Source organism: Moschus berezovskii, chromosome 4 (genome assembly GCF_049115385.1).
Source record: "Moschus berezovskii isolate FMDL1 chromosome 4, NW_MosBer_1.0, whole genome shotgun sequence".
Lineage (NCBI taxonomy): Eukaryota > Metazoa > Chordata > Mammalia > Artiodactyla > Moschidae > Moschus > Moschus berezovskii.
In genome coordinates this window covers 108,985,688-109,009,610 of record NC_142463.1, presented here as the reverse complement: position 1 = coordinate 109,009,610, position 23,923 = coordinate 108,985,688, and the positions used below count along the sequence as shown (strand labels likewise).

At 46.9% G+C, this 23,923-nt stretch overlaps 1 protein-coding gene across 1 annotated transcript in view; it reads right to left on the bottom strand.

Annotated features, from left to right (window-relative positions):
- Nucleotides 1–7,164: 7,164 nt before the first annotated feature.
- Nucleotides 7,165–23,923, bottom strand: part of IL6R (interleukin 6 receptor) — a 52,624-nt gene continuing 35,865 nt past the window's right edge. The window contains exons 7-10 of the mRNA XM_055402067.2: nucleotides 22,794–22,837; nucleotides 21,356–21,425; nucleotides 17,489–17,582; nucleotides 7,165–10,941 (exon numbers count right to left, since the gene is read on the bottom strand). Coding sequence (XP_055258042.2) covers nucleotides 10,695–10,941; nucleotides 17,489–17,582; nucleotides 21,356–21,425; nucleotides 22,794–22,837 — 455 coding nt within the window. The 3' untranslated portion in view covers nucleotides 7,165–10,694. The remainder of the gene's footprint in view (nucleotides 10,942–17,488; nucleotides 17,583–21,355; nucleotides 21,426–22,793; nucleotides 22,838–23,923) is intronic.

The window sequence follows — 23,923 nt, the reverse complement described above, 5'->3', positions numbered from 1 at the left end:
AGGAACTCAAAAGCCTCTTGATGAAAGTGAAAAAGGAGAGTGAAAAGGTTGGCTTGAAGCTCAACATTCAGAAAACGAAGATCATGGCATCTGGTCCCATCACTTCATGGGAAATAGATGGGGAAACAGTGGAAACAGTGTCAGACTTTATTTTTCTGGGCTCCAAAATCACCGCAGATGCTGATTGCAGCCATGAAATTAAAAGACACTTACTCCTTGGAAGGAAAGTTATGACCAACCTAGATAGCATGTTAAAAAGCAGAGACATTACTTTGCCAACCAAGGTCCATCTAGTCAAGGCTATGGTTTTTCCCGTGGTCATGTATGGATGTGAGAGTTGGACTGTGAAGAAAGCTGATCGCTGAAGAATTTATGCTTTTGAACTGTGGTGCTGGAGAAGACTCTTGAGAGTCCCTTGGACTGCAAGGAGATCCAACCAGTCCATTCCAGAGGAGATCAATCCTGGGTGTTCATTGGAAGGACTGATGCTAAAGCTGAAACTCCAATACTTTGGCCACCTCATGCAAAGAGTTGACTCACTGGAAAAGACTCTGATGCTGGGAAGGATTGGGGGCGGGAGGAGAAGGGGACGACAGAGCATGAGATGGCTGGATGGCATCACCGACTCTATGGACATGAGTTTGAGTGAACTCTGGGAGTTGGTGATGGACAGGGAGGCCTGGCGTGCTGTGATTCATGGGGTCGCAAAGAGTCGGACACGACTGAGCGACTGAACTGAAATGAACTGAATGAACATGCAATTATAAATTAAGGAGACTCACTCTTGGCCATGGGCATCATCATCCCCAGAATCCACAAGTAACACCAGGATGACTTCCCCCGTGTTGTGAATCATTCATTGTGAGTCAGTTACCATCTCAATTCAAACTTAAAACACTTCCTACATGACATTTTTTCAATGATTCCCATTGGCTTCTTTAAGCCATTCTGAGTTTATTTTTGTGTATGGTGTGAAGGTGTGTTCTAACCTCATTGATTTACATTGTTCCTACTGCTTTCTGATTTGTGTGTATAAATAAGCAAGATTACCAGTTTGGATGAACTGAGGGAAAGAGATATTACCTGTGCACATAAAAGCCAGCGGGGGGAGTAGAGGGGTAAATTAAGAGTTTAGGATGTTAATATCTGTTTCATATATAATAGTCATCTGTGCAGTTCAGGTCAGTTCAGTTCAACCATGTCCGACTCTTTGCAACCCCATGAACCGCAGCATGCCAGGCCTCCCTGTCCATCACCAACTCCTGGAGTTCATTCAAATTCATGTCCATCGAGTCGGTGATGCCATCCAGCCATCTCATTCTCTGTCGTCCCCTTCTCCTCCTGCCTCCAATCCCTCCCAGCATCAGGGTATTTTCCAGTGAGTCAACTCTTCGCATGAGGTGGCCAAAGTATTGGAGTTTCAGCTTTAGCATCAGTCCTTCCAATGAACACCCAAGATCGATCTCCTCTGGAATGGACTCGTTGGATCTCCTTGCAGTCCAAGGGACTCTCAACAGTCTTCTCCAGAACTACAGTTCAAAAGCAACAATTCTTTGGCAATCAGCTTTCTTCACAGTCCAACTCTCACATCCATACATGACCACGGGAAAAACCATAGCCTTGACTAGGCGGACCTTGGTTGGCAAAGTAATGTCTCTGCTTTTTAACATGCTATCTAGGTTGGTCATAACTTTCGTTCCAAGGAGTAAGTGTCTTTTAATTTCATGGCTGCAATCAGCATCTGCAGTGATTTTGGAGCCCAGAAAAATAAAGTCTGACACTGTTTCCACTGTTTCCCCATCTATTTCCCATGAAGTGATGGGACCAGATGCCATGATCTTCGTTTTCTGAATGTTGAGCTTTAAGCCAACTTTTTCACTCTCCTCTTTCACTTTCATCAAGAGGCTTTTGAGTTCCTCTTCACTTTCTGCCATAAGGGTGGTGTCATCTGCATGTCTGAGGTTATTGATATTTCTCCCGGCAATCTTGTGTCCAGCTTGTGCTTCTTCCAGCCCAGCGTTTCTCATGATGTACTCTGCGTATAAGTTAAATAAGCAGGGTGACAATATACAACCTTGACGTACTCCTTTTCCTATTTGGAACCAGTCTGTTGTTCCACGTCCAGTTCTAACTGTTGCTTCCTGACCTGCATAGAGGTTTCGCAAGAGGCAGGTCAGGTGGTCTGGTATTCCCATCTCTTTCAGAATTTTCCACAGCTTATTGTGATAATAGTCATACACACTGCAATATATAAAAGAGATAAATAATAAAGACCTACTATATAGCACAGGGCATTATATTCAATATCTTATAATAACCTATAATGGAAAAGAAAATATATATAAAACTGAGTCACTTCGCTGAATACCTGAAACTAACACAACATTGTAAATCAACTACAAGTAGTTAGTCAAAGTATCAACCAGTGTACTGAGAACAAGTGAGAATTAAGGTTTACATTAAAAGGTAGTTAAGGAAGATGTGTTCATACTCATTTTTGATTTTTTTCTTTTTGGTCGCCCTGAGTCTTTGTTGTTGCATGCATGAGGGTTTTCTCTGATTGCGGTGAGGTGGGGCTTCTCTTGCTGCTGAGCACAGGCTCTAGGCACACCGACTTCAGTCGCTGTGGAGCGTGGGGGCCTCACTAGTTTCGGCTTGCTCACTCTAGAGTGGGGGCTCAGTCGTTGTGGCACACAGGCTTAGTTGCTTTGAGGCATGTGGAATCTTCCCTGACCAGGGATCGAACCCGTGTCCCCTGCACTGGCAGGTGGACTCTTATCCACTGCACCAGCAGGGAAGTTCCTATTTGCATTATTTTAAATGGTATGTTTGCAAGTGAAGCATTCCCCCTAAAGTCCTTGCACATTTAAAATGGAGAATGTCAACGCTTTTAAAAGATTCATATAACGAATCTTTCTGTACCTATTACTCAACTTTAACAGTTACTGTCTCATAGTTTTGCTTTCTCTATGATCCTCACCTACTTCTTGCACTTTTTAACAATTTTTTATAGGCAGTCCAACTTGGTTAAAATAGAGGGATTATAATGGTTTAGTGAAAAGCTTTCTAACTGTAAAAACATACAGGCTCATGAAAAAAAATTGTAATATGCATAAAAGAAAAAGAAGGAGCAAATCTGGTCTTCGGCAGCTTCCTAATGCTCTTAGAATGTCAAAAAATTGCTCTCCACACTGTATGTCCAAGGCAGGTCTCAACCCAGTCCCTGCACCATCAGCCTCCCTAGGCCACCCCTTCCACCAGGAACCCTCCTCTGTTTTCACTTTCCCCGTCCCTTCCTCCCCTGGCTCCCTAGACCAGATTAGTCACTTGGCTCCTGGAGACAGCAAGAGCATTTGCTCCCTAACAGACTGGCTCAGTGGGTGAACTGACAGCATCTTTGGGAAGGGACTCGTTCCTCTTCCATCCTGGCGTGGGGATGAAGTAAACATCCCCTGAAGGATTCAGCCCAGAGACAACCACCTCTTCCAGTGCAGTGATCATTCACCCTTTCAAACACAGTGCACATAATAAAGTTCTCATGCCATAAATAAAGCACAGTTTGGGGATTTCAAGGAAGTTCATTCAAGTATTGGTGGCACAGCAGTAAAGAATCTGCCTGCCAATGCAGGAGACGCAGAGGAGAGGGTTTGATCCCTGGATCCGGAAGATCCCCTGGAGAAGCAAATCGCAACCCATTCTAGTATTCTCGCCTGGGAAATCCCGTGGACAGAGGAGCCTGGTGGGCTAGAGTCCAGGGGATCTTAAAGAGTTAGCCATGACTTAGCGACTGAACAACAAACAACATTAAAATATACACCAAGGAAGCAAAAGAACACCAGATCACTCACTCAGAGTTCAGAGGAATAGATGCGGGACTGATACAGAAGGAGGGGAAGCGGTCTGGTTTCTGATGAAGGATCATTAACCATAAGAAGCTGTTTGCTGCCCCTGCCTCTGAGGCCCGTCCTCTCTGTGGCTCCTATTTTGTGAGCATCACTGAGGTCTGGTGGCCTCAGGGACACACCCTCATAGCTCAGACTCCCAGGGTCTCGGCTTCTGCACTCATACGTGTGATAAATCAAATGAAGACTCCAGGTCCGTCTCCCCATGAGGGTGAGTGGGCCAGGCCCCCAGCCAGCACAGGCGGAGAGCATCTAGCCTGGGAAAGGGGGTGGAAAGGTAGGCCCATCCTGGTTGTCACCAGGGGCTGAGGGGCCACACAGCAAGGGAAAGAGCACTGGCTTGGGGTCAAGCAGACCCAGGTTTAGGGTCTAGTTCAGCCTCTTACCCAGCTCAGGAGTCTTAGACCACTATCTTCACCAATATGAGCCTGTGGTTGAATCTGTAAACAGGTGAAAACACTTACTTTCATTAGGATGAGAAAGAATATCCTATTTGTGAAGCACATGGGGAGGGTCTATAAACAGCTGTCATTATTATTAGCTAATCTTAATATGCCATCTCGACCAAAAAGGGACGGTGACCTTCTGGATAACCAACCAGCAGGGCCAGTGGTGTAGCTCTTTGCTGTCCAAAGGTTTTGTTGCCTGCTTAGGCCCCCAGTAAAGTGTTGCCATGGAACCTCACCTCCCATGCTGCAGTCTCCCTCACAGAGACCCTCGGAGCTGACAGCACGGCAGGAGAAACTGAGCACCTTACACTCACGTAAACAGACACCCACTTTTGTGATCTGGAGGGTCTGGGGTTGAAGCCTGGGCTTCTTGTAATTCCTGGACCCATCCACAGACATGATCGACTGAAATCTGAGGCCCCAGAGCACCCACTTCCTCATTGAAACAGTCAGGGTCCACAGTCACCCGCGGGGTCCGTCACCACCTTCTTCAGACTGAGCTGGACTCCCGGCTGCTTGTGGCGGCTCCAGTGTACACCATGTGTGCCTGTGCTCTGCAGGGTAATGAACACGCTGTCCGCACGGGCAGGTGCAGCTGACGCAGTCCTCCTCTACCTTTCCCCACTCCCTTCATCAGTCACTGGGGACAGACCCTAGAATGCCCCAGTTACACTCAGTGGGACACCTCATCATCTCAGAACCCTCACTGTTCAGCACATGCATTTAAAAACCAAAATAGGGGACTCCCCTGTTACTCCTGTGGTTAAGACTGTATGCTGCTGCCAATGTTCAATCCCTGTTGGGGCCCTAAGATCCCACATGTCGCACAGCATGGCCCCCAAAATTAATTAAATAAAAAGAATTCAACTGTCCCCCCGATACATTTCATTCTTTTAAAAAATCATAATGAAATATTACAATGGACTTGTGGTTGCCAGAGGGGAAGGTTGTGGAGGAAGGAAGGATTGGGAGTTTGGAATAAGAATTGTAGTTCCCCAAACTGGGTCCTCCACAGTGAAATCAGAGTCCTAACCACGGGACCATCAGGGAATTCCCAGAAGCAAACTATTATTAATATATACACAGAATGGATAAACAACAAGGTCCTACCGTACAGCACAGGGAACTATGTTCAATATTCTGTAATAAACCACAATGGAAAAGAAAATGAAAAAGAATGTGTATATACATAACTGAATCACTTTGCTGTACAGTAAAAATTAATACATCATTGCAAATCAACTATACTTCAATAAATTTTTCAAAAAAAAATAAAATGCAGCTTCTCATCACACGAAAAGCTATTTTCTTTGTGGGCATTCAGCAACCTTACTCAGCATTTTGAAGTTACCTGAGGAAAAAAAAACAGCCTAATTGAATATTGCATATTCCCATAGTGTGAGTGTTTCGGGATCTTACTGGAAAATCTCATTGTATTCATGTTTTGGATCGTCACTGAAAATTGCTGGTGTGAAATAAGATGTGGCTGAGGTTGTTCTAAGGTTGTTTTAAGTAACACACATCAGCAAGAAGACCAGAAGTTTCGCAGAGAAACCAGGGGGTGGTCAGTATTTGAAGGATCGTGTAGGGCTGACTCCTCTGCTCAGGACTGTTTACATGATGGCCATTCAGTCAGCTCACCCAGCCAGCCCACCTGGCCACCACTCTGCCTGAGAGGCTGCCAGGCCCAGCCCAGCCCTCGGATACTGCTCGGACCAGTTTAAGGCCTTTCAACAGCACACTTCTGCTATGCAGGAAGGCACCATGTTTCCTGCCTCTGGCCTGTGCTTCCCACAGACATGGGGGAAGGTTTGGTATCCTTCTGCATCAAAAAATAAGGAAAGCGCTTTCCTTAATGGTCGTTCCAGTAACTGAGTGTCCTTGCCACCCTCTACAGGATCCCCCATCTGCTCTCTCATTTCTCTCTTCTGGAAAGACCATCACAGCCTTACCATCCTAACAGTGATGTGGTGAAGAGCGGGGGCCGCCCTCTTCCATTTCCTGCTCCTTACACTCACTCCCACACCCTCTGTGGGACCCACACAGCCAAGCCACCATGGGACATCTGTTTCCTGTGTCACTTTCTGCAAGACAGGGACCAAGCTCGCAAGAAACTGTGGCATCCTCAAGGAGCCGATGGGCCCCATAGGTGTGGTCGGTCGTGTGGCTTTCTTCTGATTCCCCGGGGACTGGAGGGCCGCGCAGCGGGGCCTGGCACTTCAGCTTTCGGTCTGAGTTACACAATTTCCAGGTTTCCATGCAGTTTCCTCCTCCCCAGCCCTGAACTGTTTACACAGCAACTCTTATCCGCAGAGCATCCACATGAAGGCTTTCCTCTGTTTGGAAGATTTGGGATAGCAGTGTCCCAAGGTTTCCTATGGAGGATCCTTTTCAACAGGGGACAGATGCAGCCTGATGATGGAGAGGTTCAGGGTTGACTTGTGATTCCATTAACAACCCCTGTTCAATAAACAGTCTTCTGATGAATAATGGCCCTTCCTCTTCCTTCCCCCCAGGTCCATCACCTGATAATGATGTAAAAAAGGCCAAAGTACCTACGCCCTTTCCAGAAACCCCAGGGCTCATTTGAGGAAATAACTTTCAAAATGAAAGTCTTTGAGAAATTGCAACTTATTTCTTAAACTCACCTGATTTCTTTTCCAGAGGTAATTTAATCCTGCATTAAGGTAAAGCTCACCCCAAATGGTTCTCCTTGACTTTAAACCCATGTTTCCTCACCCCTTTCCCCGAGTAAGCATGCAAGTCTTTTCTTGAAAGGACCCAGGCGCCAAAGCATCATTATCTCCCAAGCATATTTTTTAGAACTTATTTATTTCAAACATTTACAATTTTCATTTTAAATGCAAAATAGCTAATAAAAAGAAAAACCACTGAAAAAAATTATACTGACCCTTTGCCCCATATACAGACAACACCAGCCTTTGGTATTTGCTTTCAGATAATTAGGTAAAAAAAAAACTTAAAACTATTATTTCTCTCCAGAAAAAAATAAAGTTGAGGTATTCTATTTAACAGATGTGTGCTCTCCATCCAAATACGGTTTCTCTATTAATTAATAGCCTTGCTACACGCTGTTCCAATCCTTTCCTTCTGAAGTAGATCTGCATTTGAGCATATGTTCATACATCTGACAATGTTCCTTAATCATCATTAAGGTTGCCATAGAAACTTGCTGGCGCTGGAGCCAGGCTACACAGAGGACGCGATGCTAGAAGGACCTTTAGGGGATGCTCAGGAGTGTCTGGCACAGAAGTGGAGCCAGCTTGGCAAAAGCCCCGCTGCCAAATGCTGCATGGGAGGCTGGGATCCAGGCTTATGCTCCCAGGGACCACCAGTTGTCCCTGCTTCTCCAAATTAAGATAAATTTCTTACCAACTCAATCTGGAGCTGGGTGTCAGACTTCTCCCCAACTGGGGCAATCTTAAGTGCCTTTGATGAAGTGATACAGCCCAGGACCAAAGCAGCCAGGCAAGACATTCCTGAACATTCTACAGGAAACCCACAAACCATGACCACCCTCACTGCCCCACTGAGTTCTGCTGAGCCGAGCTCTGCTCCCCACCAGGTGGGCTCCCAATCCGTTCCAGGAGCAGATTCCACCCCTTGTAATGGTGTTTCCTTCCCTTGGGGACAGCAGACAAATGACAGAGACTAGGGTGAGCCCATAGCCTGGCAAACAAACTGCCAAGGGCAAGGCTCCATCAGGACGAAGAGCTTACAGAGTCACCGAAGGCTTTGCAGAAATAGTCAATGCTACTTCCTCGACACTTAAAAACAAAAAATTATTTTTCATTAATGCTACAAGAATTAATGACCACTTTAACTGAAACCCTGAACTAGCATATTTTCAATGTTTCCCACCCAGCAGGAGAAGCTGTCCATCTGTAATAAAAAATTGTCACCGGGCTAACATTTCCTTCTGGCTGTGTAGCAGATTGCTACAGGTACTAGGTGAGAAGCATCACGCGTGTGCTCCAGAAACACAGGTGAGAATGACCTGTGAATTGAAACACACATTCACTGACCATAGATTCAAAGACAGAGAGAGCGCAGGGTGTACACCTATATACACCGAGCAAGAGAAGACAGATATTTTTCCTTCATCTATACTAGCTTATAAAAAAATAAAAGTGAAAAAAAAAAAACTCTTAAATAAAAAAAAAAAAAGGCAGTTCCGTTCAAATAATAATGAAAGCAATAACAATTTGGAGATCAAAGCTGCCTAGCTCTCAGCGGTCATGAGCTATCTGGATTTCACATCTTCCATCAGCACCGCTGCCTGGCTCTGCTAATATTACACGTGGGCAAAACTTTGTCAAATATTAACTGTGGGCAGAAAATCATCCTGTCTCATGCAGATTCTCATTTTCTATATTTCCCTTTAACAGCATTTTTGCTGGTCTCGGTCACGAAAACTTGAGAGAAAAACAAAACCACCTGCCTCACTTTTGTCAACTTCAGATTAGTTGCCATAGGCAGCAACAGAGTCTGAAATTTACAGCAAAAGCCAGCAATGAGAGTCACCACGTAGCCCAACGTCATAACAGTTTGAGCCTGGCAAACAGTAAACAAAACATGATCATTTCTGTCCTTTTCCCACCTGTCTGGTGCTGATGGTTGTTCTTCTAAAACAGGAGACTACTAAAAAAGTGTTGTGGTCTGGTAAATTTTTAGTGGTGGGTTACATGACTGATTTTAATCACAGCTTCTTTCTGGGACTTCACAGGATACTTGAGGGTGCCTGTCTGGGTTACCACTAACTTCACTGAATTTTCAAAGCCTAGACAGAAAAGTACACGCCTAGACATTCAGTCGGTGCTTCAATACTAGCTGAACTGAATCACATTCAAGGAACTAACTAAAAAGAGAAAGGCATCAAGGTTAGGAATTTTTTTTTTTTAATGAACCTCGTCTGATACCGGAGGATTTGTCGCTTTCAGTGGTGGGGATTTTCAGCTGACCTGCTGAGTAATCGTGGGAGGCTGGCTTCCCAGCACTGTGACCTGGGAGCTGGACAACATTTCCTTCTCGGCCGCCTGGGGGAGTAGTAACAAGCTGCCTTTTCCGCTAAATTAGAAAAGAGGCAGAGTTGTTTTTTTTCTCTCTCTTTTTTTTTCCCCCGTTTTAAGGCAAAAACAAAATTTAGAATGAAAACAGTGTCTTCTCTTACAGGGGAAAATCTTTTCTCGTCCTTTGTCACTTGATTCAGTTTTGTGCTAAACGAAGTCATTGTGCCCTTCCCCCGTTATTTATATACTGACTCTCGACTAATACTGGATGCTCTACCCTCTGAAGATAGAGTCAGCAGTTTTTTAAAAACCAAATTAAAATCCATTCTTGCCAGGTTCTTTTGTCTTTTTGCATAAATATTATCTTCCCTGGTTACTCAGGCTCAGTTGAAAACAAAATAAACAAAGCTGGAGCAAGGCAATGTTGATTTCACAACTGGCAGAAGCCTCCCTGATGCCAGTTCTCCTTCTGGGGAGCCGGGGAAGTTGGGGGACGGTGTGCAGAGGCCTCCGTCCCCCTCAGCAATGCTACTACAGATAAGCTTGGAGACCCTGCCCCACTCCCCTCCTTCCTCTCCTGAAGTCCTGGGATCCAAAAAGGGAAATCGAGCCAGTGCACTTGCTTCTGGATTCGGCAAGTGCCTAGGATGACCATTCACATTCATAAAATGCTGATGAGGAACTAATTAAAATTCCATTTTAAACCATCAGGCCCTGAGATACTATCTGCCCCCACCTCAGCTGCGGGGAAAGAAAAGCAGAAGAGACCTTCCCCCATATTCAGGCCTAGAAAAAACAGAATTTCGAAGGCACTTGGGTTTCAAAAGTTTGAGCTAGAAGAGAAAATTGCGGTGGGTCAAGACACAAGCGACTGGGGGAGTCTTCGGCTGGAAATCCATCTCAGCCGTCTGAGGCTGCAGCTCCTGCTGGTGGGCGGGGGTGCGTGCGTGGCCAGCAGCTCGTCCACACCAAACCCGGCGGCAGTCCCAAGCCTCCCCGGTCACTCAGCTCTGTCCACCTGAGTGGCCAGTAGAGTTGTGACACCCGTCTCTTCACGGGGGCCTGAGTTCACTCTCACCCTGTAATCAGGGCATTGGGGTCAGGGTGATTCAAAACTCAACCAACACAGCAAATCTTTTTTTTCACCCAGCGTAGAATTTTCTGTGAGGCGCTTCTATAAAGGTGAAGCCAGAGGCCCCGAGTACCTGAGATAAGCTGGCATGGCAGTGAGGAGCGACTTGTGCTAAGCCAGTCTGTGTTTCAGCATCCACACACTCCAGGGGCCTGGCACCCCAGGCTGCTAGGCCTACCCATTATCTGGGGAAGAAGTAGTCTCTGTTGCTGACGTCAAAAGGGCTCCCAGGGCCCTTAGCATCCGGGCGGCTGTTCCTCGACGTGTTGTCAGATTCAAGGCTGCTGGGGGACACCGGTGGGGATATGAGGGGGACAAGCGCTGGGGCGGGCTTGGGCCTCTCAGGGACCAGCTGGCCCAAAGAATACGGCGGGTGTGCACTCGTCTTGCCTTCTTTCAGAGCCTGCAGTTTCCCCGTCTTCTTGAACCTTCACACAGACACACAAAGACAAACCACGCAAATGTTGAGTTCCTGCTGTGATAAACCCAAGAGAAAACCACCAACAGCTGACTGCCCTGGTAGGCTGGCAGTCTTGGGTCTCAGCTCCAAGGACTGATAACTATTTATTCATTGGCTGCTTTTTGTCACCAGGAACTACATAATCCTCTGAAGAGCTACCAAAAATACCTCAAGGGAATAGATATGCATGGTCCAATTTACCAATGGGGAACCTGAGGTTTTGAGTGCCTCTTTATAGCACCTGAGAACCTAATTTGTTTTTTGTTCTGCTCCACTCAGACAGTAAAAAATCCGTCTACAATGCAGGAGACCTGGATTCGATTCCTGGGTAAGGTAAGACTGGTAAGACTCCCCTGAAGAAAGGAATAGCAACCCACTCCAGTATTCTTGCCTGGAGAATCCCAGGACAGAGGATCCTAGCAGGCTACAGCTCATAGGGTCGCAAAGAATCAGACATGGACATCACTGAAAGACCAACACACCCATAGAGGCGGCCCAGAGGGACACATTCTCAGTCTCAAATCCATTTACTTTAAAAAAAAAGAGAGAGAGACAGTATTCTTTCGGTGGGGAAGGAAAAGGACTGTCCTGCTCCCTCAACAGCCCTCCTGCGCTTCTGGCTTCCAATATGCTCATAGTCCCCAGTTCTCCCTACACCTCTGGATCCCCTCCCACTGCAATGGCACGTTCACACAGACTCGGCCATGGGCACCACTTGGGCACAAGTGACTCATTTGACAGGAAAGTTGATTTAAACAGGAAGGAGATAGACATCTCTCTGATCACAGCTTCGTTCACCCTGCTCCACTCTGGGCCCAAAGCCAGGGCTCAGTAACTGAGAAAAGTCACTTGACAGCCCAAAGAAAGATGAGATGGTGATAGCAGTCTTCAAAGGTACAGTCAGGTCTCCTCCCTGAGTCGAGCGGGGCAGCACATCTTCCCCCGGCTTCCCACTTTGTCATCTACTAACTTACTGCCCACTGACGTGAAAGTGGGAGCAAGGTGGTCTCTCTCAGTTCTACCAAATGTCAGCTACTTCAGGAAGGGCTGGGAGGGGAGAGGGGAAACCAACATCAAAAACAAGGTTTGGGGATTTTCCTTAGGTTTCTTTTTATATCGACAGGCTATTCCTGTCCTTGTTATGATAAATAATTGATAGTTGGCTCCAAATATGCCATTGGCTCTTAGCCTGTTATCCAAATGGAACAAACAATCTGCAGAATGTGACTTAGGCTTCGCCACTCAGGCACTGCACAGGAAGAGAACACAGCAGGGGCGCTTACTGGAGCTATGCTGGGTTCTTGGGTGGAATCCTCCTCTCTCATGACAGAACTGAAGATAGAGTCATTAAACTCTGGATTTCAAAATATTCAGACCCTCTGATCCAAGAATTCCACTTCTGGGAATATACTCTCAGGAAAGCACATAGCTATGGAAAAAGCTTTATGCACAATGATGTTCAACAAAGTCTTGTTTATAAAAGCAAAACAACAGTCCAAATGCCCAATAATAGGAGGTTGGTTAACTGATCTTGGGTATATACATCTAATGGAAGTGATGAAAGTGAGGTTTACAAAAAATTTTAATAGGAAGAAGTGCTTATGTTACATAACTAATGCTACATTTAAAAGGCAGGATTCAGAACTATGGATACAGAATAATCGTGGCTCTGAAAAACAAACCCCGGTGGTCCAGTGGTTAAGACTCCCTGCTTCTTATGCAGGGGGTACAGGTTCAACCCCTGATTGGGGAACCATCATGCCACACAGCCAAAAAAAAAGCCAACCAAACAAGAAACTATGCAGAGGAAAAAGACTTGGAGAAACTTCATCTAAATATAAAGTGCTCTTGATCTGGGTGTCATCTGCAAGGGTGTCTGCGGAAATCATGGCACTGTACACAGTATCTGCACTTTCCTGTATGTCTGTCAGACTTCTACATTTTAAAATTAACAGTAGCTGTCTTTGCCTAATGTGTGATTTTTCTCCCTTCTTGCTTTCTTGTTGTTCAGTCCCCAGGTCATGTCCGACTCTTCGCAACCCCATGGCCTGCAACACACCAGGCTTCCCTGTCCCTCACCATCTCCTGGAATTTGCTCCAGTTCATGTCCATTGAATCAGGGATGCCATCCAACCATCTCATCCTCTGTCACCCTCTTCTCCTGCTCTCAATCTTTCCCAGCATCAGGGTCTTTTTGAATGAGTCAGCTCTTTGCATCAGGTGGCCAAAGTATTGGAGCTTCAGCTTCAGCATGAGTCCTTCTTTGCAATTTGTCAGTATTCAGCAAACTCCTGACATTTAGGAAATAATCGCATGTCACAATTTTTTTAAAGTTTCTGTGGATGTTACTTAAGCCATATGGAAAGCAATCTCTGTCCTCAGATTTTTTTCAAAACAACTGGATGGGCAACTGAGAAAGATGAGCTTTTCTTCTTTTGAAATATTCTGGGGAGTGAATGAGACTTTTTCAGCAGATCACTAAGCTCAAAGGGGACTTTGAACTTCTAGGCCTGTGGTCCATCCAAACCTGGCACTGTCCTGCCCTCAGCAGGGGTCTGAGCACAGCCTGGAGGCTGGAGAGGGTGCAGGGCAGGTAGAAGGAACCAAAAGAGGAGCTGCCAGACTTCATCTGCACCTCACCTCCACCTTTTACCTATTTTACATATTAGGACTTCATAAAAAATCCCATGGACGGAGGAGTCTGGTAGGCTGCAGTCCATGGGGTCGCCAAGAGTCGGACACGACTGAGCAACTTCACTTTCCCTTTTCACTTTCATGCATTGAAGAAGGAAATGGCAACCCACTCCAGTGTTCTTGCCTGGAGAATCCCAGGGACGAGGGAGCCTGGTGGGCTGCCGTCTATGGGGTCACACAGAGTCGGACACGACTGAAGTGACTTAGCAGCAGCAGCAGCAGCAACATTTAATTTGGGGCTTCCCAGGTGACTCGGTGGGTCAAGAACCCACCTGCCAATGCAGGAGACATAAGAGACTCAGGTTCGATCTCTAGGTCAGGAAGATCCCCGAAGGGGAGCATGGCAACCCACTCCAGTATTCCTGCCTGTAAAATTTCATGGATAGAGAAACCTGGCAGACTACAGTCCATGCAGGCACAAAGAAACGAACACAACTGAAATAACTGAACATGTATGCATGCAATATTTTGTTTCAAGAAAAGGTTCTGCAACTAAAATAATTTTTAAAAAACACTTTAAAAAACTTAAAAAACACTTATAATTAACCACGGAGATGAGAGAGTGTGATTTTACAATATTGAAATGAGACAATACATTCAATACAAAATGATTTAAATCATAGGCATATACATAGGAAGTCCTCATCTAATAGTGTTAGCCATTCTAAATAAATGGCAGAAAAGTCACTCTCTGCTATGAAAATCCTATTTTCCCAGTGCCTGATGGCATTAAATAGAGAGTAGGGGCATAGGAAGTACAGTGGAAAGAATGCCCTTTTAAGTTACAACATCCATTTAAAAAGATAGTACACCTTTTTCAACAGCACACTTAAATTTTTAACAATTGTCACTGATATTGATGGAAAATTACTTAGGAAAATACTGCGCTTTGCTTGAGACACAAAATAAATGCAATAAAAATAAACAGTGTCACAGGTTGGTGGCTTTACTTCCTCCATCTGCCTCTCATTCTATCCACTGTAATAACCTGGCCACCCCAGTGGTCATGGTGGCCCAACCATTTTGGCACCCCAGGCTCCCACAGCATCTCTTAATACTCGTTTTTTTTTTTTTTTCCAGCTGCACTGGGTCTTCGTTGCTGTGCGTGGGCTTTTCTCTAGTTGCAGGGAGCAGGGGCTACGCTCTATTGCAGTGTACAGGCTTCTTATTGCGGTGGCTTCTCTTGTTGCAGAGCACAGGATCTAGGGCTCGCAGACTTCCGTAGTTGTGGCACCTGGGCTCAATAGTTGCGGTTCCTGGGCTTTAGAACATGGGCTAAACAGCTGTGGTACACAGGCTTAGTTGCTCTGTGGCATGTAGGATCTTCCCGGACCAGGGATCGAACCCATAGCTCCTGCACTGGCAGGGGGATTCTTTACCACTGAGCCACCAGGGAAACCCCTAGTGATACTCTTTTCTTGACATGGGGGACTTTGGAAATAGTGTGATTTTTCATTGTTTGAAATTAACTGGCCTCTTTCCAAATAAATTAGCCTTATATGGGAGGACGGAAACTCATCAGGCTAGGAAATAAATAACGGCTATGTTCTCTGCACAGGGCACTGTGCCTTCAGGGACTCTAGTTGTGTAGCAGCCAACAAGTGTACAAGCACCATCAGCACATTAGCAAAATAGGTCTGTGATGAGCACTGCGGCCGATTCGCAGCCTAACACTTCTCTCCTAGTGGCTAACAGCACAGCAAGACAGCACTGCTTGCTGGGGGGCCACTGGCCAACAGTGGACTTACAGGACTACGCCCAGCTCTCAGCTGACTGCAGGCTGCTGCAGCAGGCAGACCCTCCTGGGACACGAGTCCTCGTCCTGTCTCTGCTATGAACAAAGTATGTGTTCCTGGGCAAGTCAGTTTACCTCTCATTGCTGTTGTGTCATTTATAAAATTCAAGAGTTTGACTAAATGACCCCTAAGGCCCTATCCAGGAAGCATAAGCTGCGGGTCTGAACCTTAGCCTCACCCTTACTAGCTATAATCACTCTACTTTCTTTCAGCTTTAATTTCCTCTTCTGTCAAGGGGAAACCATAATCATGATATTTACTCTACAGGGGCTGTGGTGGGTTATGAGAAAGACCTTTTGAAGCCCTAATGATAGAGAAGTAAAAGAGCACAAAAGTACGTGTCTGAGGCAAGGCAAGGAACCCCTTAGAACAGGGGTCTCCAGCCTCCGTGCTCTAATGCCTGATGATCTGAGGTCAAGCTGGTGTAATAGGAATAGAAATGGACTGCGCAGAAATGCGATGCGCTGGAGTCACCCTGAGACCACCCCCCCGCTCCAGTGCATGACCGTCTTCCACAAAACCGGTCCCTGGTGCTGAAAAGGTGGGGGACCACTGCTCTATAGGGGCTCTGGTGGATTATGAGAAAGTCCATTTGAAACCCAGATGACATAGATACAGAAAGAAGAGGTGCCCGAGGTGAGGCCAAGAAGCCCTTAGAAGGAAGTAGGAAGACCTCTGAAAGCTGGCAGGGCCCCTCTCTGGCCCAAAGGTACAAAAGACAGTGAGTTCTCGGCTCCTCCAGGGAGTTGCTCTTTAAGAACCTTATCTTCTGCACACCCATAGAACAGCTTGCTTGCTACTTCATTGAAAAATCAAAGCAAAAACAACCCCAGCCACAGTCTGAGTTGTTATTTTCCTCATCTTCCAACCCAGACCACCTTGGTGGCTGAGCGATTCCGGGATCACCGTGAAACTCCAATGAGTTAGCACACGGAAAGCTGTCTGCCAAAGTCTCACCCCTCCTTCCCAAACCCCTCAAAGACCACCTCTCACAAGCACTGGGTAGAATCCTTGCAAGTTACAAACAAGGGAAAAGACAGGAAAAACAGAAAGAAATAGGACAGAATTTCTCCTCTCCTTATATTATCGTTGGAATTTACCACCATTGGAAGCCTGAGGCCAGCCTCATTTCCTTTAGGGCTTCAGCATATGCAAAACTGCCAGTGCCTGCGGTGACATCGTGAACACCTCAAGTTTTCTTTATTGCCCATTCATCGGGAGCACTGTTAGGTGACTTCTCGGTAAGCTTGGGAATGAACGGCCACACCCATGACTGACTAGAGAGAGACTGAGATGGTTAGGCATGGCACTACAGTGCCCAGAGTGCCAGACCAGCCCTCACCACGGCGGGAGAGGGGCACTCGGAGAGGACACTTAAAGGTGACCCACTAGGTCTGCTTATTTTAAATCACAGAATATCCCCAAGGAGGTAGTCTAGCCAGGCACTTCGGAGTTACCCGTGCACTTCTGCTGCGGTGCTTCTCTAGTGGTACTTTACTCATTTTAGTCTGTGGCTCTTGGAGAGGAAGGGGATGTTCATACCGCAATCCCAGAGCCTGAGGGGTTTCTCCAGGCTCTAACACACACTTTCGCAACCAGGCCTTCCTGCCTCTCCTCCCTCTCAGGCCACCCCTTCTCAGTCCCGTCCTCAGCTCCTCCACTTCGCAGTATTCCGGTTGTCCTCCACAGACGGCATTTTTGACCCCATCTCCTCCCATGGCCCCAACTACCATCTGCCTGGTGGCAGTGATCTGAATGGCCTCCCAAACTTGCCCACTTGGGGTTTCCCCAGTGGTACCAACATGTAAGCATTGTTTTTCTACTTGGTTGTTCTGCTTAAGCCAGAAACTCGAGGGTCAGACTGGATTCCTTCCTCTCCTTCATCCTTCCCATCTAAGCTGTCAGCAGATCTTGTCCATTCTACCTCTAAAATATATCTGGAATCCACTCGTGGCTCTCCAACCCATGGCCACCATCCTAGCACTGGCAAGGCTAGATGTGAAACCCCGCCGGGGCCCTTCTCACCTCAGGATGATGCCGATGCAGAGGAGGGTCCCGAAGGCCAGGCTTCCTCCAGCCACCAGGAATGCGGGCAGTGGTACCGAAGTAGAATCTTGCACTAGAAAAAAAAAACAAGTAAGAGGCAGAGAAAGAAGAGGAGCAGAGGAAAGAAGGGGAAAAAAAACAAACCACTCAGCAGGTGCTGTCAAAACCTCAAAAGAACCTCACCCCTGGAGGAGGAAACAGTTCTGCCTGACAAACTTGCCAGTGTTCTGGCCAAAGCCAACTCTAGAAGGTCTCCCCCAGCACAGTATGACAGACCCCAGGATGCCACCACCTGGCAAGAGATACACCTCCAGCTCAGGGCTTCTGAGTGCCTGTGGCCAGCCACAGCCTCCCACTCACGTTCAGAGCAGCATTTCTAGCGGCACTCAGCTGGCCCCACAGGCACAGGGGAGCGCAAGAAGCAGAGCCGGAGGGGACCTCACTGACAGCAGCTCCTGGAGGCTCAGACGCTTTAAATCAAGTGTTTGGGTGCAGCTGTCCCCACTGGATCATCACTTCTCACCTGTCTCCCCAGCTGGTACGCAAGCCCTAGCCATCTGAATTTCAGTCCATCTTTCTCACACATATTCCCTCTCCTGTACACGTGTTCACGTCTCCCCCTGAATGCTCGTCCACCCTTGCCGCACCCCTTTCCCTTTGCTGGCCAGTCCCGCTACTTGGCCTTTGAATCTCACATGAGATGACGGCACTCCCTTTGAGAAGTGATCCTGCTCCACGCTGGCCCGCCTCGCTTACTCCCCCAGCTCCACCTCCAGCCTAAACTCCCTGAAAGCAGGGACCATGTGTGTCTTTTTCACTTTTAACATTCCAACTCCTCACGTGGCGCCTTGCACAAAGCAGGCCCACCCACCAAAATATTTCATTGAATGAATGTGAAAACAAACTAGCTTCAAAAACAACCATGTCCTTCCAGAGAAAGCTCCTTCCCATGGCTGCCGGAGACAGACCCTGGACTAGACAGAAATCTAAGCAAAATCAGCATTCCCTTCTGCTGAAAATGCAGATACTTACCGTCTCATGCACTTTGAATTCAGGCTGTTCTACCCTAAATGGTACCCACTTCTGACAAAGGTGTGATGCCAGTCATCACTCCGGGTGTCGAGTAGATGCAGGCTTTGCCTTGAGCCCAAACTGGCAGTGGGCACTGACCACAAGGACAGGTGCCTCCCAGTGTGTCCCGCGTCTCTTGGCAGAGATAGCCATTTCGTGTATGTTTGGCTTACTCTTTCACTAATACTTCGTCATCTTTTGTATTTGTTCCTTCCTTCATTCAACAAATATTTATTGAGTGTCCGTCATGTGCCAGGCTTTGTTCTAAGCCTCAGGGATACAGATAATTGGATGCCAGAAAGACTCCTGGCTTCCTGGATCTTATAGTCTAATCAAGGGAGACAGATAAACAAACACATATTCAATAAGATGTCAGCACTGACAAAGGCAATGATGGGAAACAACGCATGGAAAGGGGAGCGAGACAGTAGAGGGTTCTGTCAAATTGGGTGATTGGGAAAGGCCTCCTTGGGCAGGGGGGCAATTGAGCAGAGGCCTGGATGTATGAAAGGGCTGTCCGAGGGGAGGTCGGGAGAAGAGCATCCAGGCAGAGCAAGCAGTAGGTGCAAAGGCCATGAGGTGAACACACGTGGAAGTGAGGAAGGCAGAGCTGATGGGCGAGAGAAAGGAGGAGGTGAGACCTAAAGATCAGGGCCTGACTTCACGGAGACTAGGGCCTTTGTTAGATCTTTGGCTTTTACTCTGGGAGACAAGATGATGTTGAGCCAAGAAGAGCGTAAATTTGTGTTTTAAGAGTCATTCTGGCTTTTGGCTGGAAAAGAGTCAGTTGGGGGTTAAGACAAAAGCCAGGAGGGACATCCAGTGGGTTAGTGGCTGACTCCATGCTCCTAATCCAGGGAGTCCGAGTTCAACCCCTGGTCAGGGAACTAAATTCCACATGCCACAACTAAAAAGAATCCAGGGGCCACAGCTAAGACCCAGCATAGCCACATAAATAAATAAATAAATAAAAATAAATATTAAAACAAAAGACTAAAAGCCAACAGACCAGCAGGCAGACCCTAAAGTACTACTGGAGAAAAGCTAGCAATGGCTGGGCCAGGTGTTGGCAGTGGAGGGGGTGAGAAGTGGTCAGCTCCTGGACAAACCTCAGACACAACTGACAGGACCTGCTGAAGGACTGGACGTGGGACGAGGCGCGGAAGAGGAAGCCTGTCTTACCTCCCAGCCCCAGCAACCCAGAGGACGTGCTGTCTGTACCGAAATGAGGAAGAAGGATGAGAACAGGTTTGGGTTGAAGAGGCAGGGGGACAATCAAGCATTCTCTTTGAGACACGTGAAGTCTGAGAGTTTCAGTAGGTATCAGGTGGACACGTCACCTAGGTAGTTGGATACACCAGTCTGGCTGGATCTTCATGGGAAGGTCAGAGACGGGGCTATACATTCGGGAGTCCTCAGTCCATAGATGGTCTTTAAAGACACAGGGCTGGATTAGACAGATCATCGGTGAGAGTGGCCAGAGAAGACTCAAGGGTTCTTCCTCCACAGTAGCCCCTGAACTGCTTGCTGCCCCAACCTCCTGCTGTCCCACCCACATCATTCAAGGGTCATTCAAATGACACCTCCTCTGTGAACTTTCGATGATTCCCTCAGGACTCTAAATCCCACTTTGCTTTACCTATGGCTCCCTTTTGGCCACATTCCACTCTCTGCTAGTTACTGCTTTACTCTTTGCCAGAGCCTGCCCCCTGGATGGTAGACTCTGGGAGAGCAGGGATGGGTTCGACTCCAAGTTCCCAGCTGTGCAAGCAGAGCTTAGCCCCAGGTGTTTGGCAGGTCCCCCTTAGTGCACTACAGCAGGGAGGGCTTTGCAGTAGAATGACAGGGCATGGGCAGCCAGGTGCGGCAGGAATCTGCCCAGTTAAAGGTATGGAGGCCAAGGACTCCCTCAGAAAGCCCAAGAGCCATCAGGTGAATGTGTTCAGCTACTGAGCCTCCAGAGTCTGGACTCCGTGAGTCCCATCCGTATATTAATAGTAAAGAAAACACAGGACCTGGGATCTTTTTCTTTTTTTTTTTTTGCCATGCTAGGTCTTGGTTGCTGTCTGAGTTTTTCTCCAGTTGTGGCAAGTGGGAGTTACTCTCCAGTTGCAGTACGCAGGCCTCTCGTGGCAGCAGCTTCTCTTGCTATGGAGCACGGGTTCTAGGGCACTTGGCTTCAGTAGTTGCAGCCTGTGGGCTCGGTAGTTGTGGCTCCCAGACGCTTGAGCACAGACTCAATAGTTGCGGTGTACAGGTTTAGTTTCTCTGCGGCATGTGGGCTCCGCTAGGATCAGGGATCAAACTCCCCAGTTGATCATGCATTGGCAGGAGGATTCTTTACCACTGAGCCACCAGGGACACCCTGGTTGGGATCTTTCTTGACGCAAATGTTACTAACTTTCCCTAGTCTTACAGGTATAGGGAATCAGAAACACTGGAATGAAGGACTTCCCAGAGACTTATTTCATTCCTCAAAGTGTATTTCATTACAGACTCTAGTAATTTTGTTTGTAGCACATTCATTTGTATTCTGGGCCAAATGTGATGTAGTTTACTGATTTATCTTACTCTTCTTACAGTCCCTTCACTATATCTTAGGTAACGATATCAAACTTGGAAGTATAAAGTCATAAAAGACTATTTCTGCCATCTATCCTTTTCATTAAGCAGACCAGCCCTCTGCCAACACTTCCAAAAAGAAAGGACTTTCTGCAGAGACAAGTTCTTTTGTGTCCCATAAGCAACAGAAACACAAAAATATCCAGTCCTTACCTGGGAGGCTGGTTGTTTTTGCAGAATCTTTGATGAAAATATTTTCATTATCTTCAGTAGTAGTAGGTGCCTAAAAGAAACATTCCTCACTGTGAGCCTCTTTCTGCAGATCCCACCATCATTCAGGACCCAGCTCAGGCACTATCTCCTCCTTCACCTCCTGATCCACCCATGGCAATCCTTCCTCTAGCTCATGGACCTCTCCACGTCTGACCTGTCACTCTCAACTTACTTGTATCTATAGCTTGCCTACTCGGGGTGGGGACTTCTTCCCAGACGTCTCTCCACCAGGAGCTTAAGGGCATACCCCTTCCACAGAGGAGATACTCAATAAATAACCTGAAACAGCAGATGTATTATGGATCTGGTGCCAGGGAATGGGTACTACCACTTACTGGGAAAAGCTGAAGCTAGAATCTTGGATCCACCACTTACTAGTTACGGAACTCAGGGGAATTTCTTAATCCACGTGGGCATCAATTTTCCTCCCTTGTAGGCATGACCATGGGCTTCCCAGGTGGTACTAGTGATAAAGAACCCACCTGCCAATGCAGGACACATAAGAGATGTGGGTTTGATCCCTGGATTGGGAAGATCCCCTGGAAGAGGGCATGGCAACCCACTCCAGTATTCTTGCCTGGAAAATCCCATAGACAGAGGAACCTGGTAGGCTATAGTCCTTGGGGTCACAAAGAGTCAGACATGACTGATCAGCACAGGCATGATCATTCGGGCACCCAAATCTTGGTGATCATAAGGATCAAACGAGGAAGGAGATGCCAGGCTTAGAGCCTAGTGAGGTGTGGCAAGTTCTCGGCGTCAGTTCCCTCCAGCCTCCAGCCCCATGAGTATGGGCTTCACCCTGGAGCTGTTTCCACTGGTGCCTGGACAGTCCTGAATCCAATATGGCCAGGATGCAAGACTCTGGCTCCTTCCCCATGCTGCCCAGCTCCAGGAGTGGCTGAGAGTCCCCGCTTAGCACTGAGGGAATTAAGGACCAGGAATGGAGATGTAGTTGAATGGGAAATTGGATTACACAAGGATTTGTTAAGCAGCTTCAGAGGTAATCCTCTTTTCAGAAAATTATGACACCAGGAATCCATAGGGGAAGAGCACAGATGCACAAGCTAAGCTACTGGTGATGCCCAGAGGTTCAGAGATGAAACAGCAGCCACCAGACACACAGCAGCTCAGTGAACCGGGCCAGAACCGATCACACACTTTACGTGGCCCATATCAATGGGACGAGAGAACCACTCTTCCCCTGCTTTTACAGAGGTGTGCTTTACAGAGCCCCTGAGATCAGGCTAGTTGCTCACAGCCATGTTTCTGGTAAGTGGGAGGGGTGCAGTTGGAGTCAACTTCTGCCTGACACCAGCCCATGATCCTTAATTCTAGGTGCTGTTGCCATGACCCTTTTATAAGAACATGAGCTCACCTGCATGGAGGTGGGCAGCTCGGTCGGAGCAGAATTCCTGGACTCTGTGGATAGAAAAGTCATTATTAATGATTCATGAACCCTGAAGTCCTGACTGATGGAATAAAATTAATCACAATGCATCTTACGCTGAACACAAGCAACTATCCAACCCTAAAGGACTAGCCATATAAATTCTGATATAATCATACATTGCAATAGTCTTTAAAAATATTTCAGAAAATAACTAAGAATATGATATAGTGTTAAATGAAAAATGTAAGACAAGAAAAAGTCCATATAGTGTGATCCAAAGTTTTGTATGCGGCGTGCTAAGTTGCTTCAGTCATGTCTGACTCTTTGCAACCTCATGGACTGTAGCCTCCCAGGTTCCTCTGACCATGGGATTATCCAGGCAAGAATACTGGAGTGAGTTGCCAATTCCTTCTCCACCAGGATCTTCCTCACCCAGGGATGGAACCCATGTCTCCTGCGACTCCTGCATTGCAGGCCGACTCTTCACCACAGAGGCACCTGGGAAATCCATGTTATGTGATATACCGTCATATATATTCTGAATACTCATTGGAAGGACTAAGGCTGAAGCTGAATTTCCAATAATTTGGCAAGGTGATGCAAACAGCCAACTCATTGGAAAAGATTGTGATGCTGGGAAAGATTGAGGGCAGAAGCAGAAGAGCGTGACAGAGAATGAGATGGTTGAATGGCATCACCAATCCAATGGACATGATCTTGGGCAAACTCCAAGAGATGGTGAGGGACAGGAAAGCCTGTCGTGCTGCAGTCCACAGGGTCCCAAAGAGTCAGACTTGACTTGGCAACAGAACAACAACAACAAATATATATTCATACAAAGAAAGAAAAAAAAAAGGAAGGATATACAGTGCCAGATATAAGCACCATTAACATTTTAATCTCCTTTATGCCCCTTTTTGCAATAAAAATATTTATCTAAACAACAGATTCTCTAGGATTTTGCTGGTGGTCCAGTAGCTAAAACTCCACACTCCCAATACAGGGGGCTCAGGTTCAATTCCTCGTCAGGGAACTAGATCTCCTATGCTGCAACTTAAGATCCCATATGCTGCAACTAAGACCCGGCTCAGCCAAATAAATAAATATATTTGTTT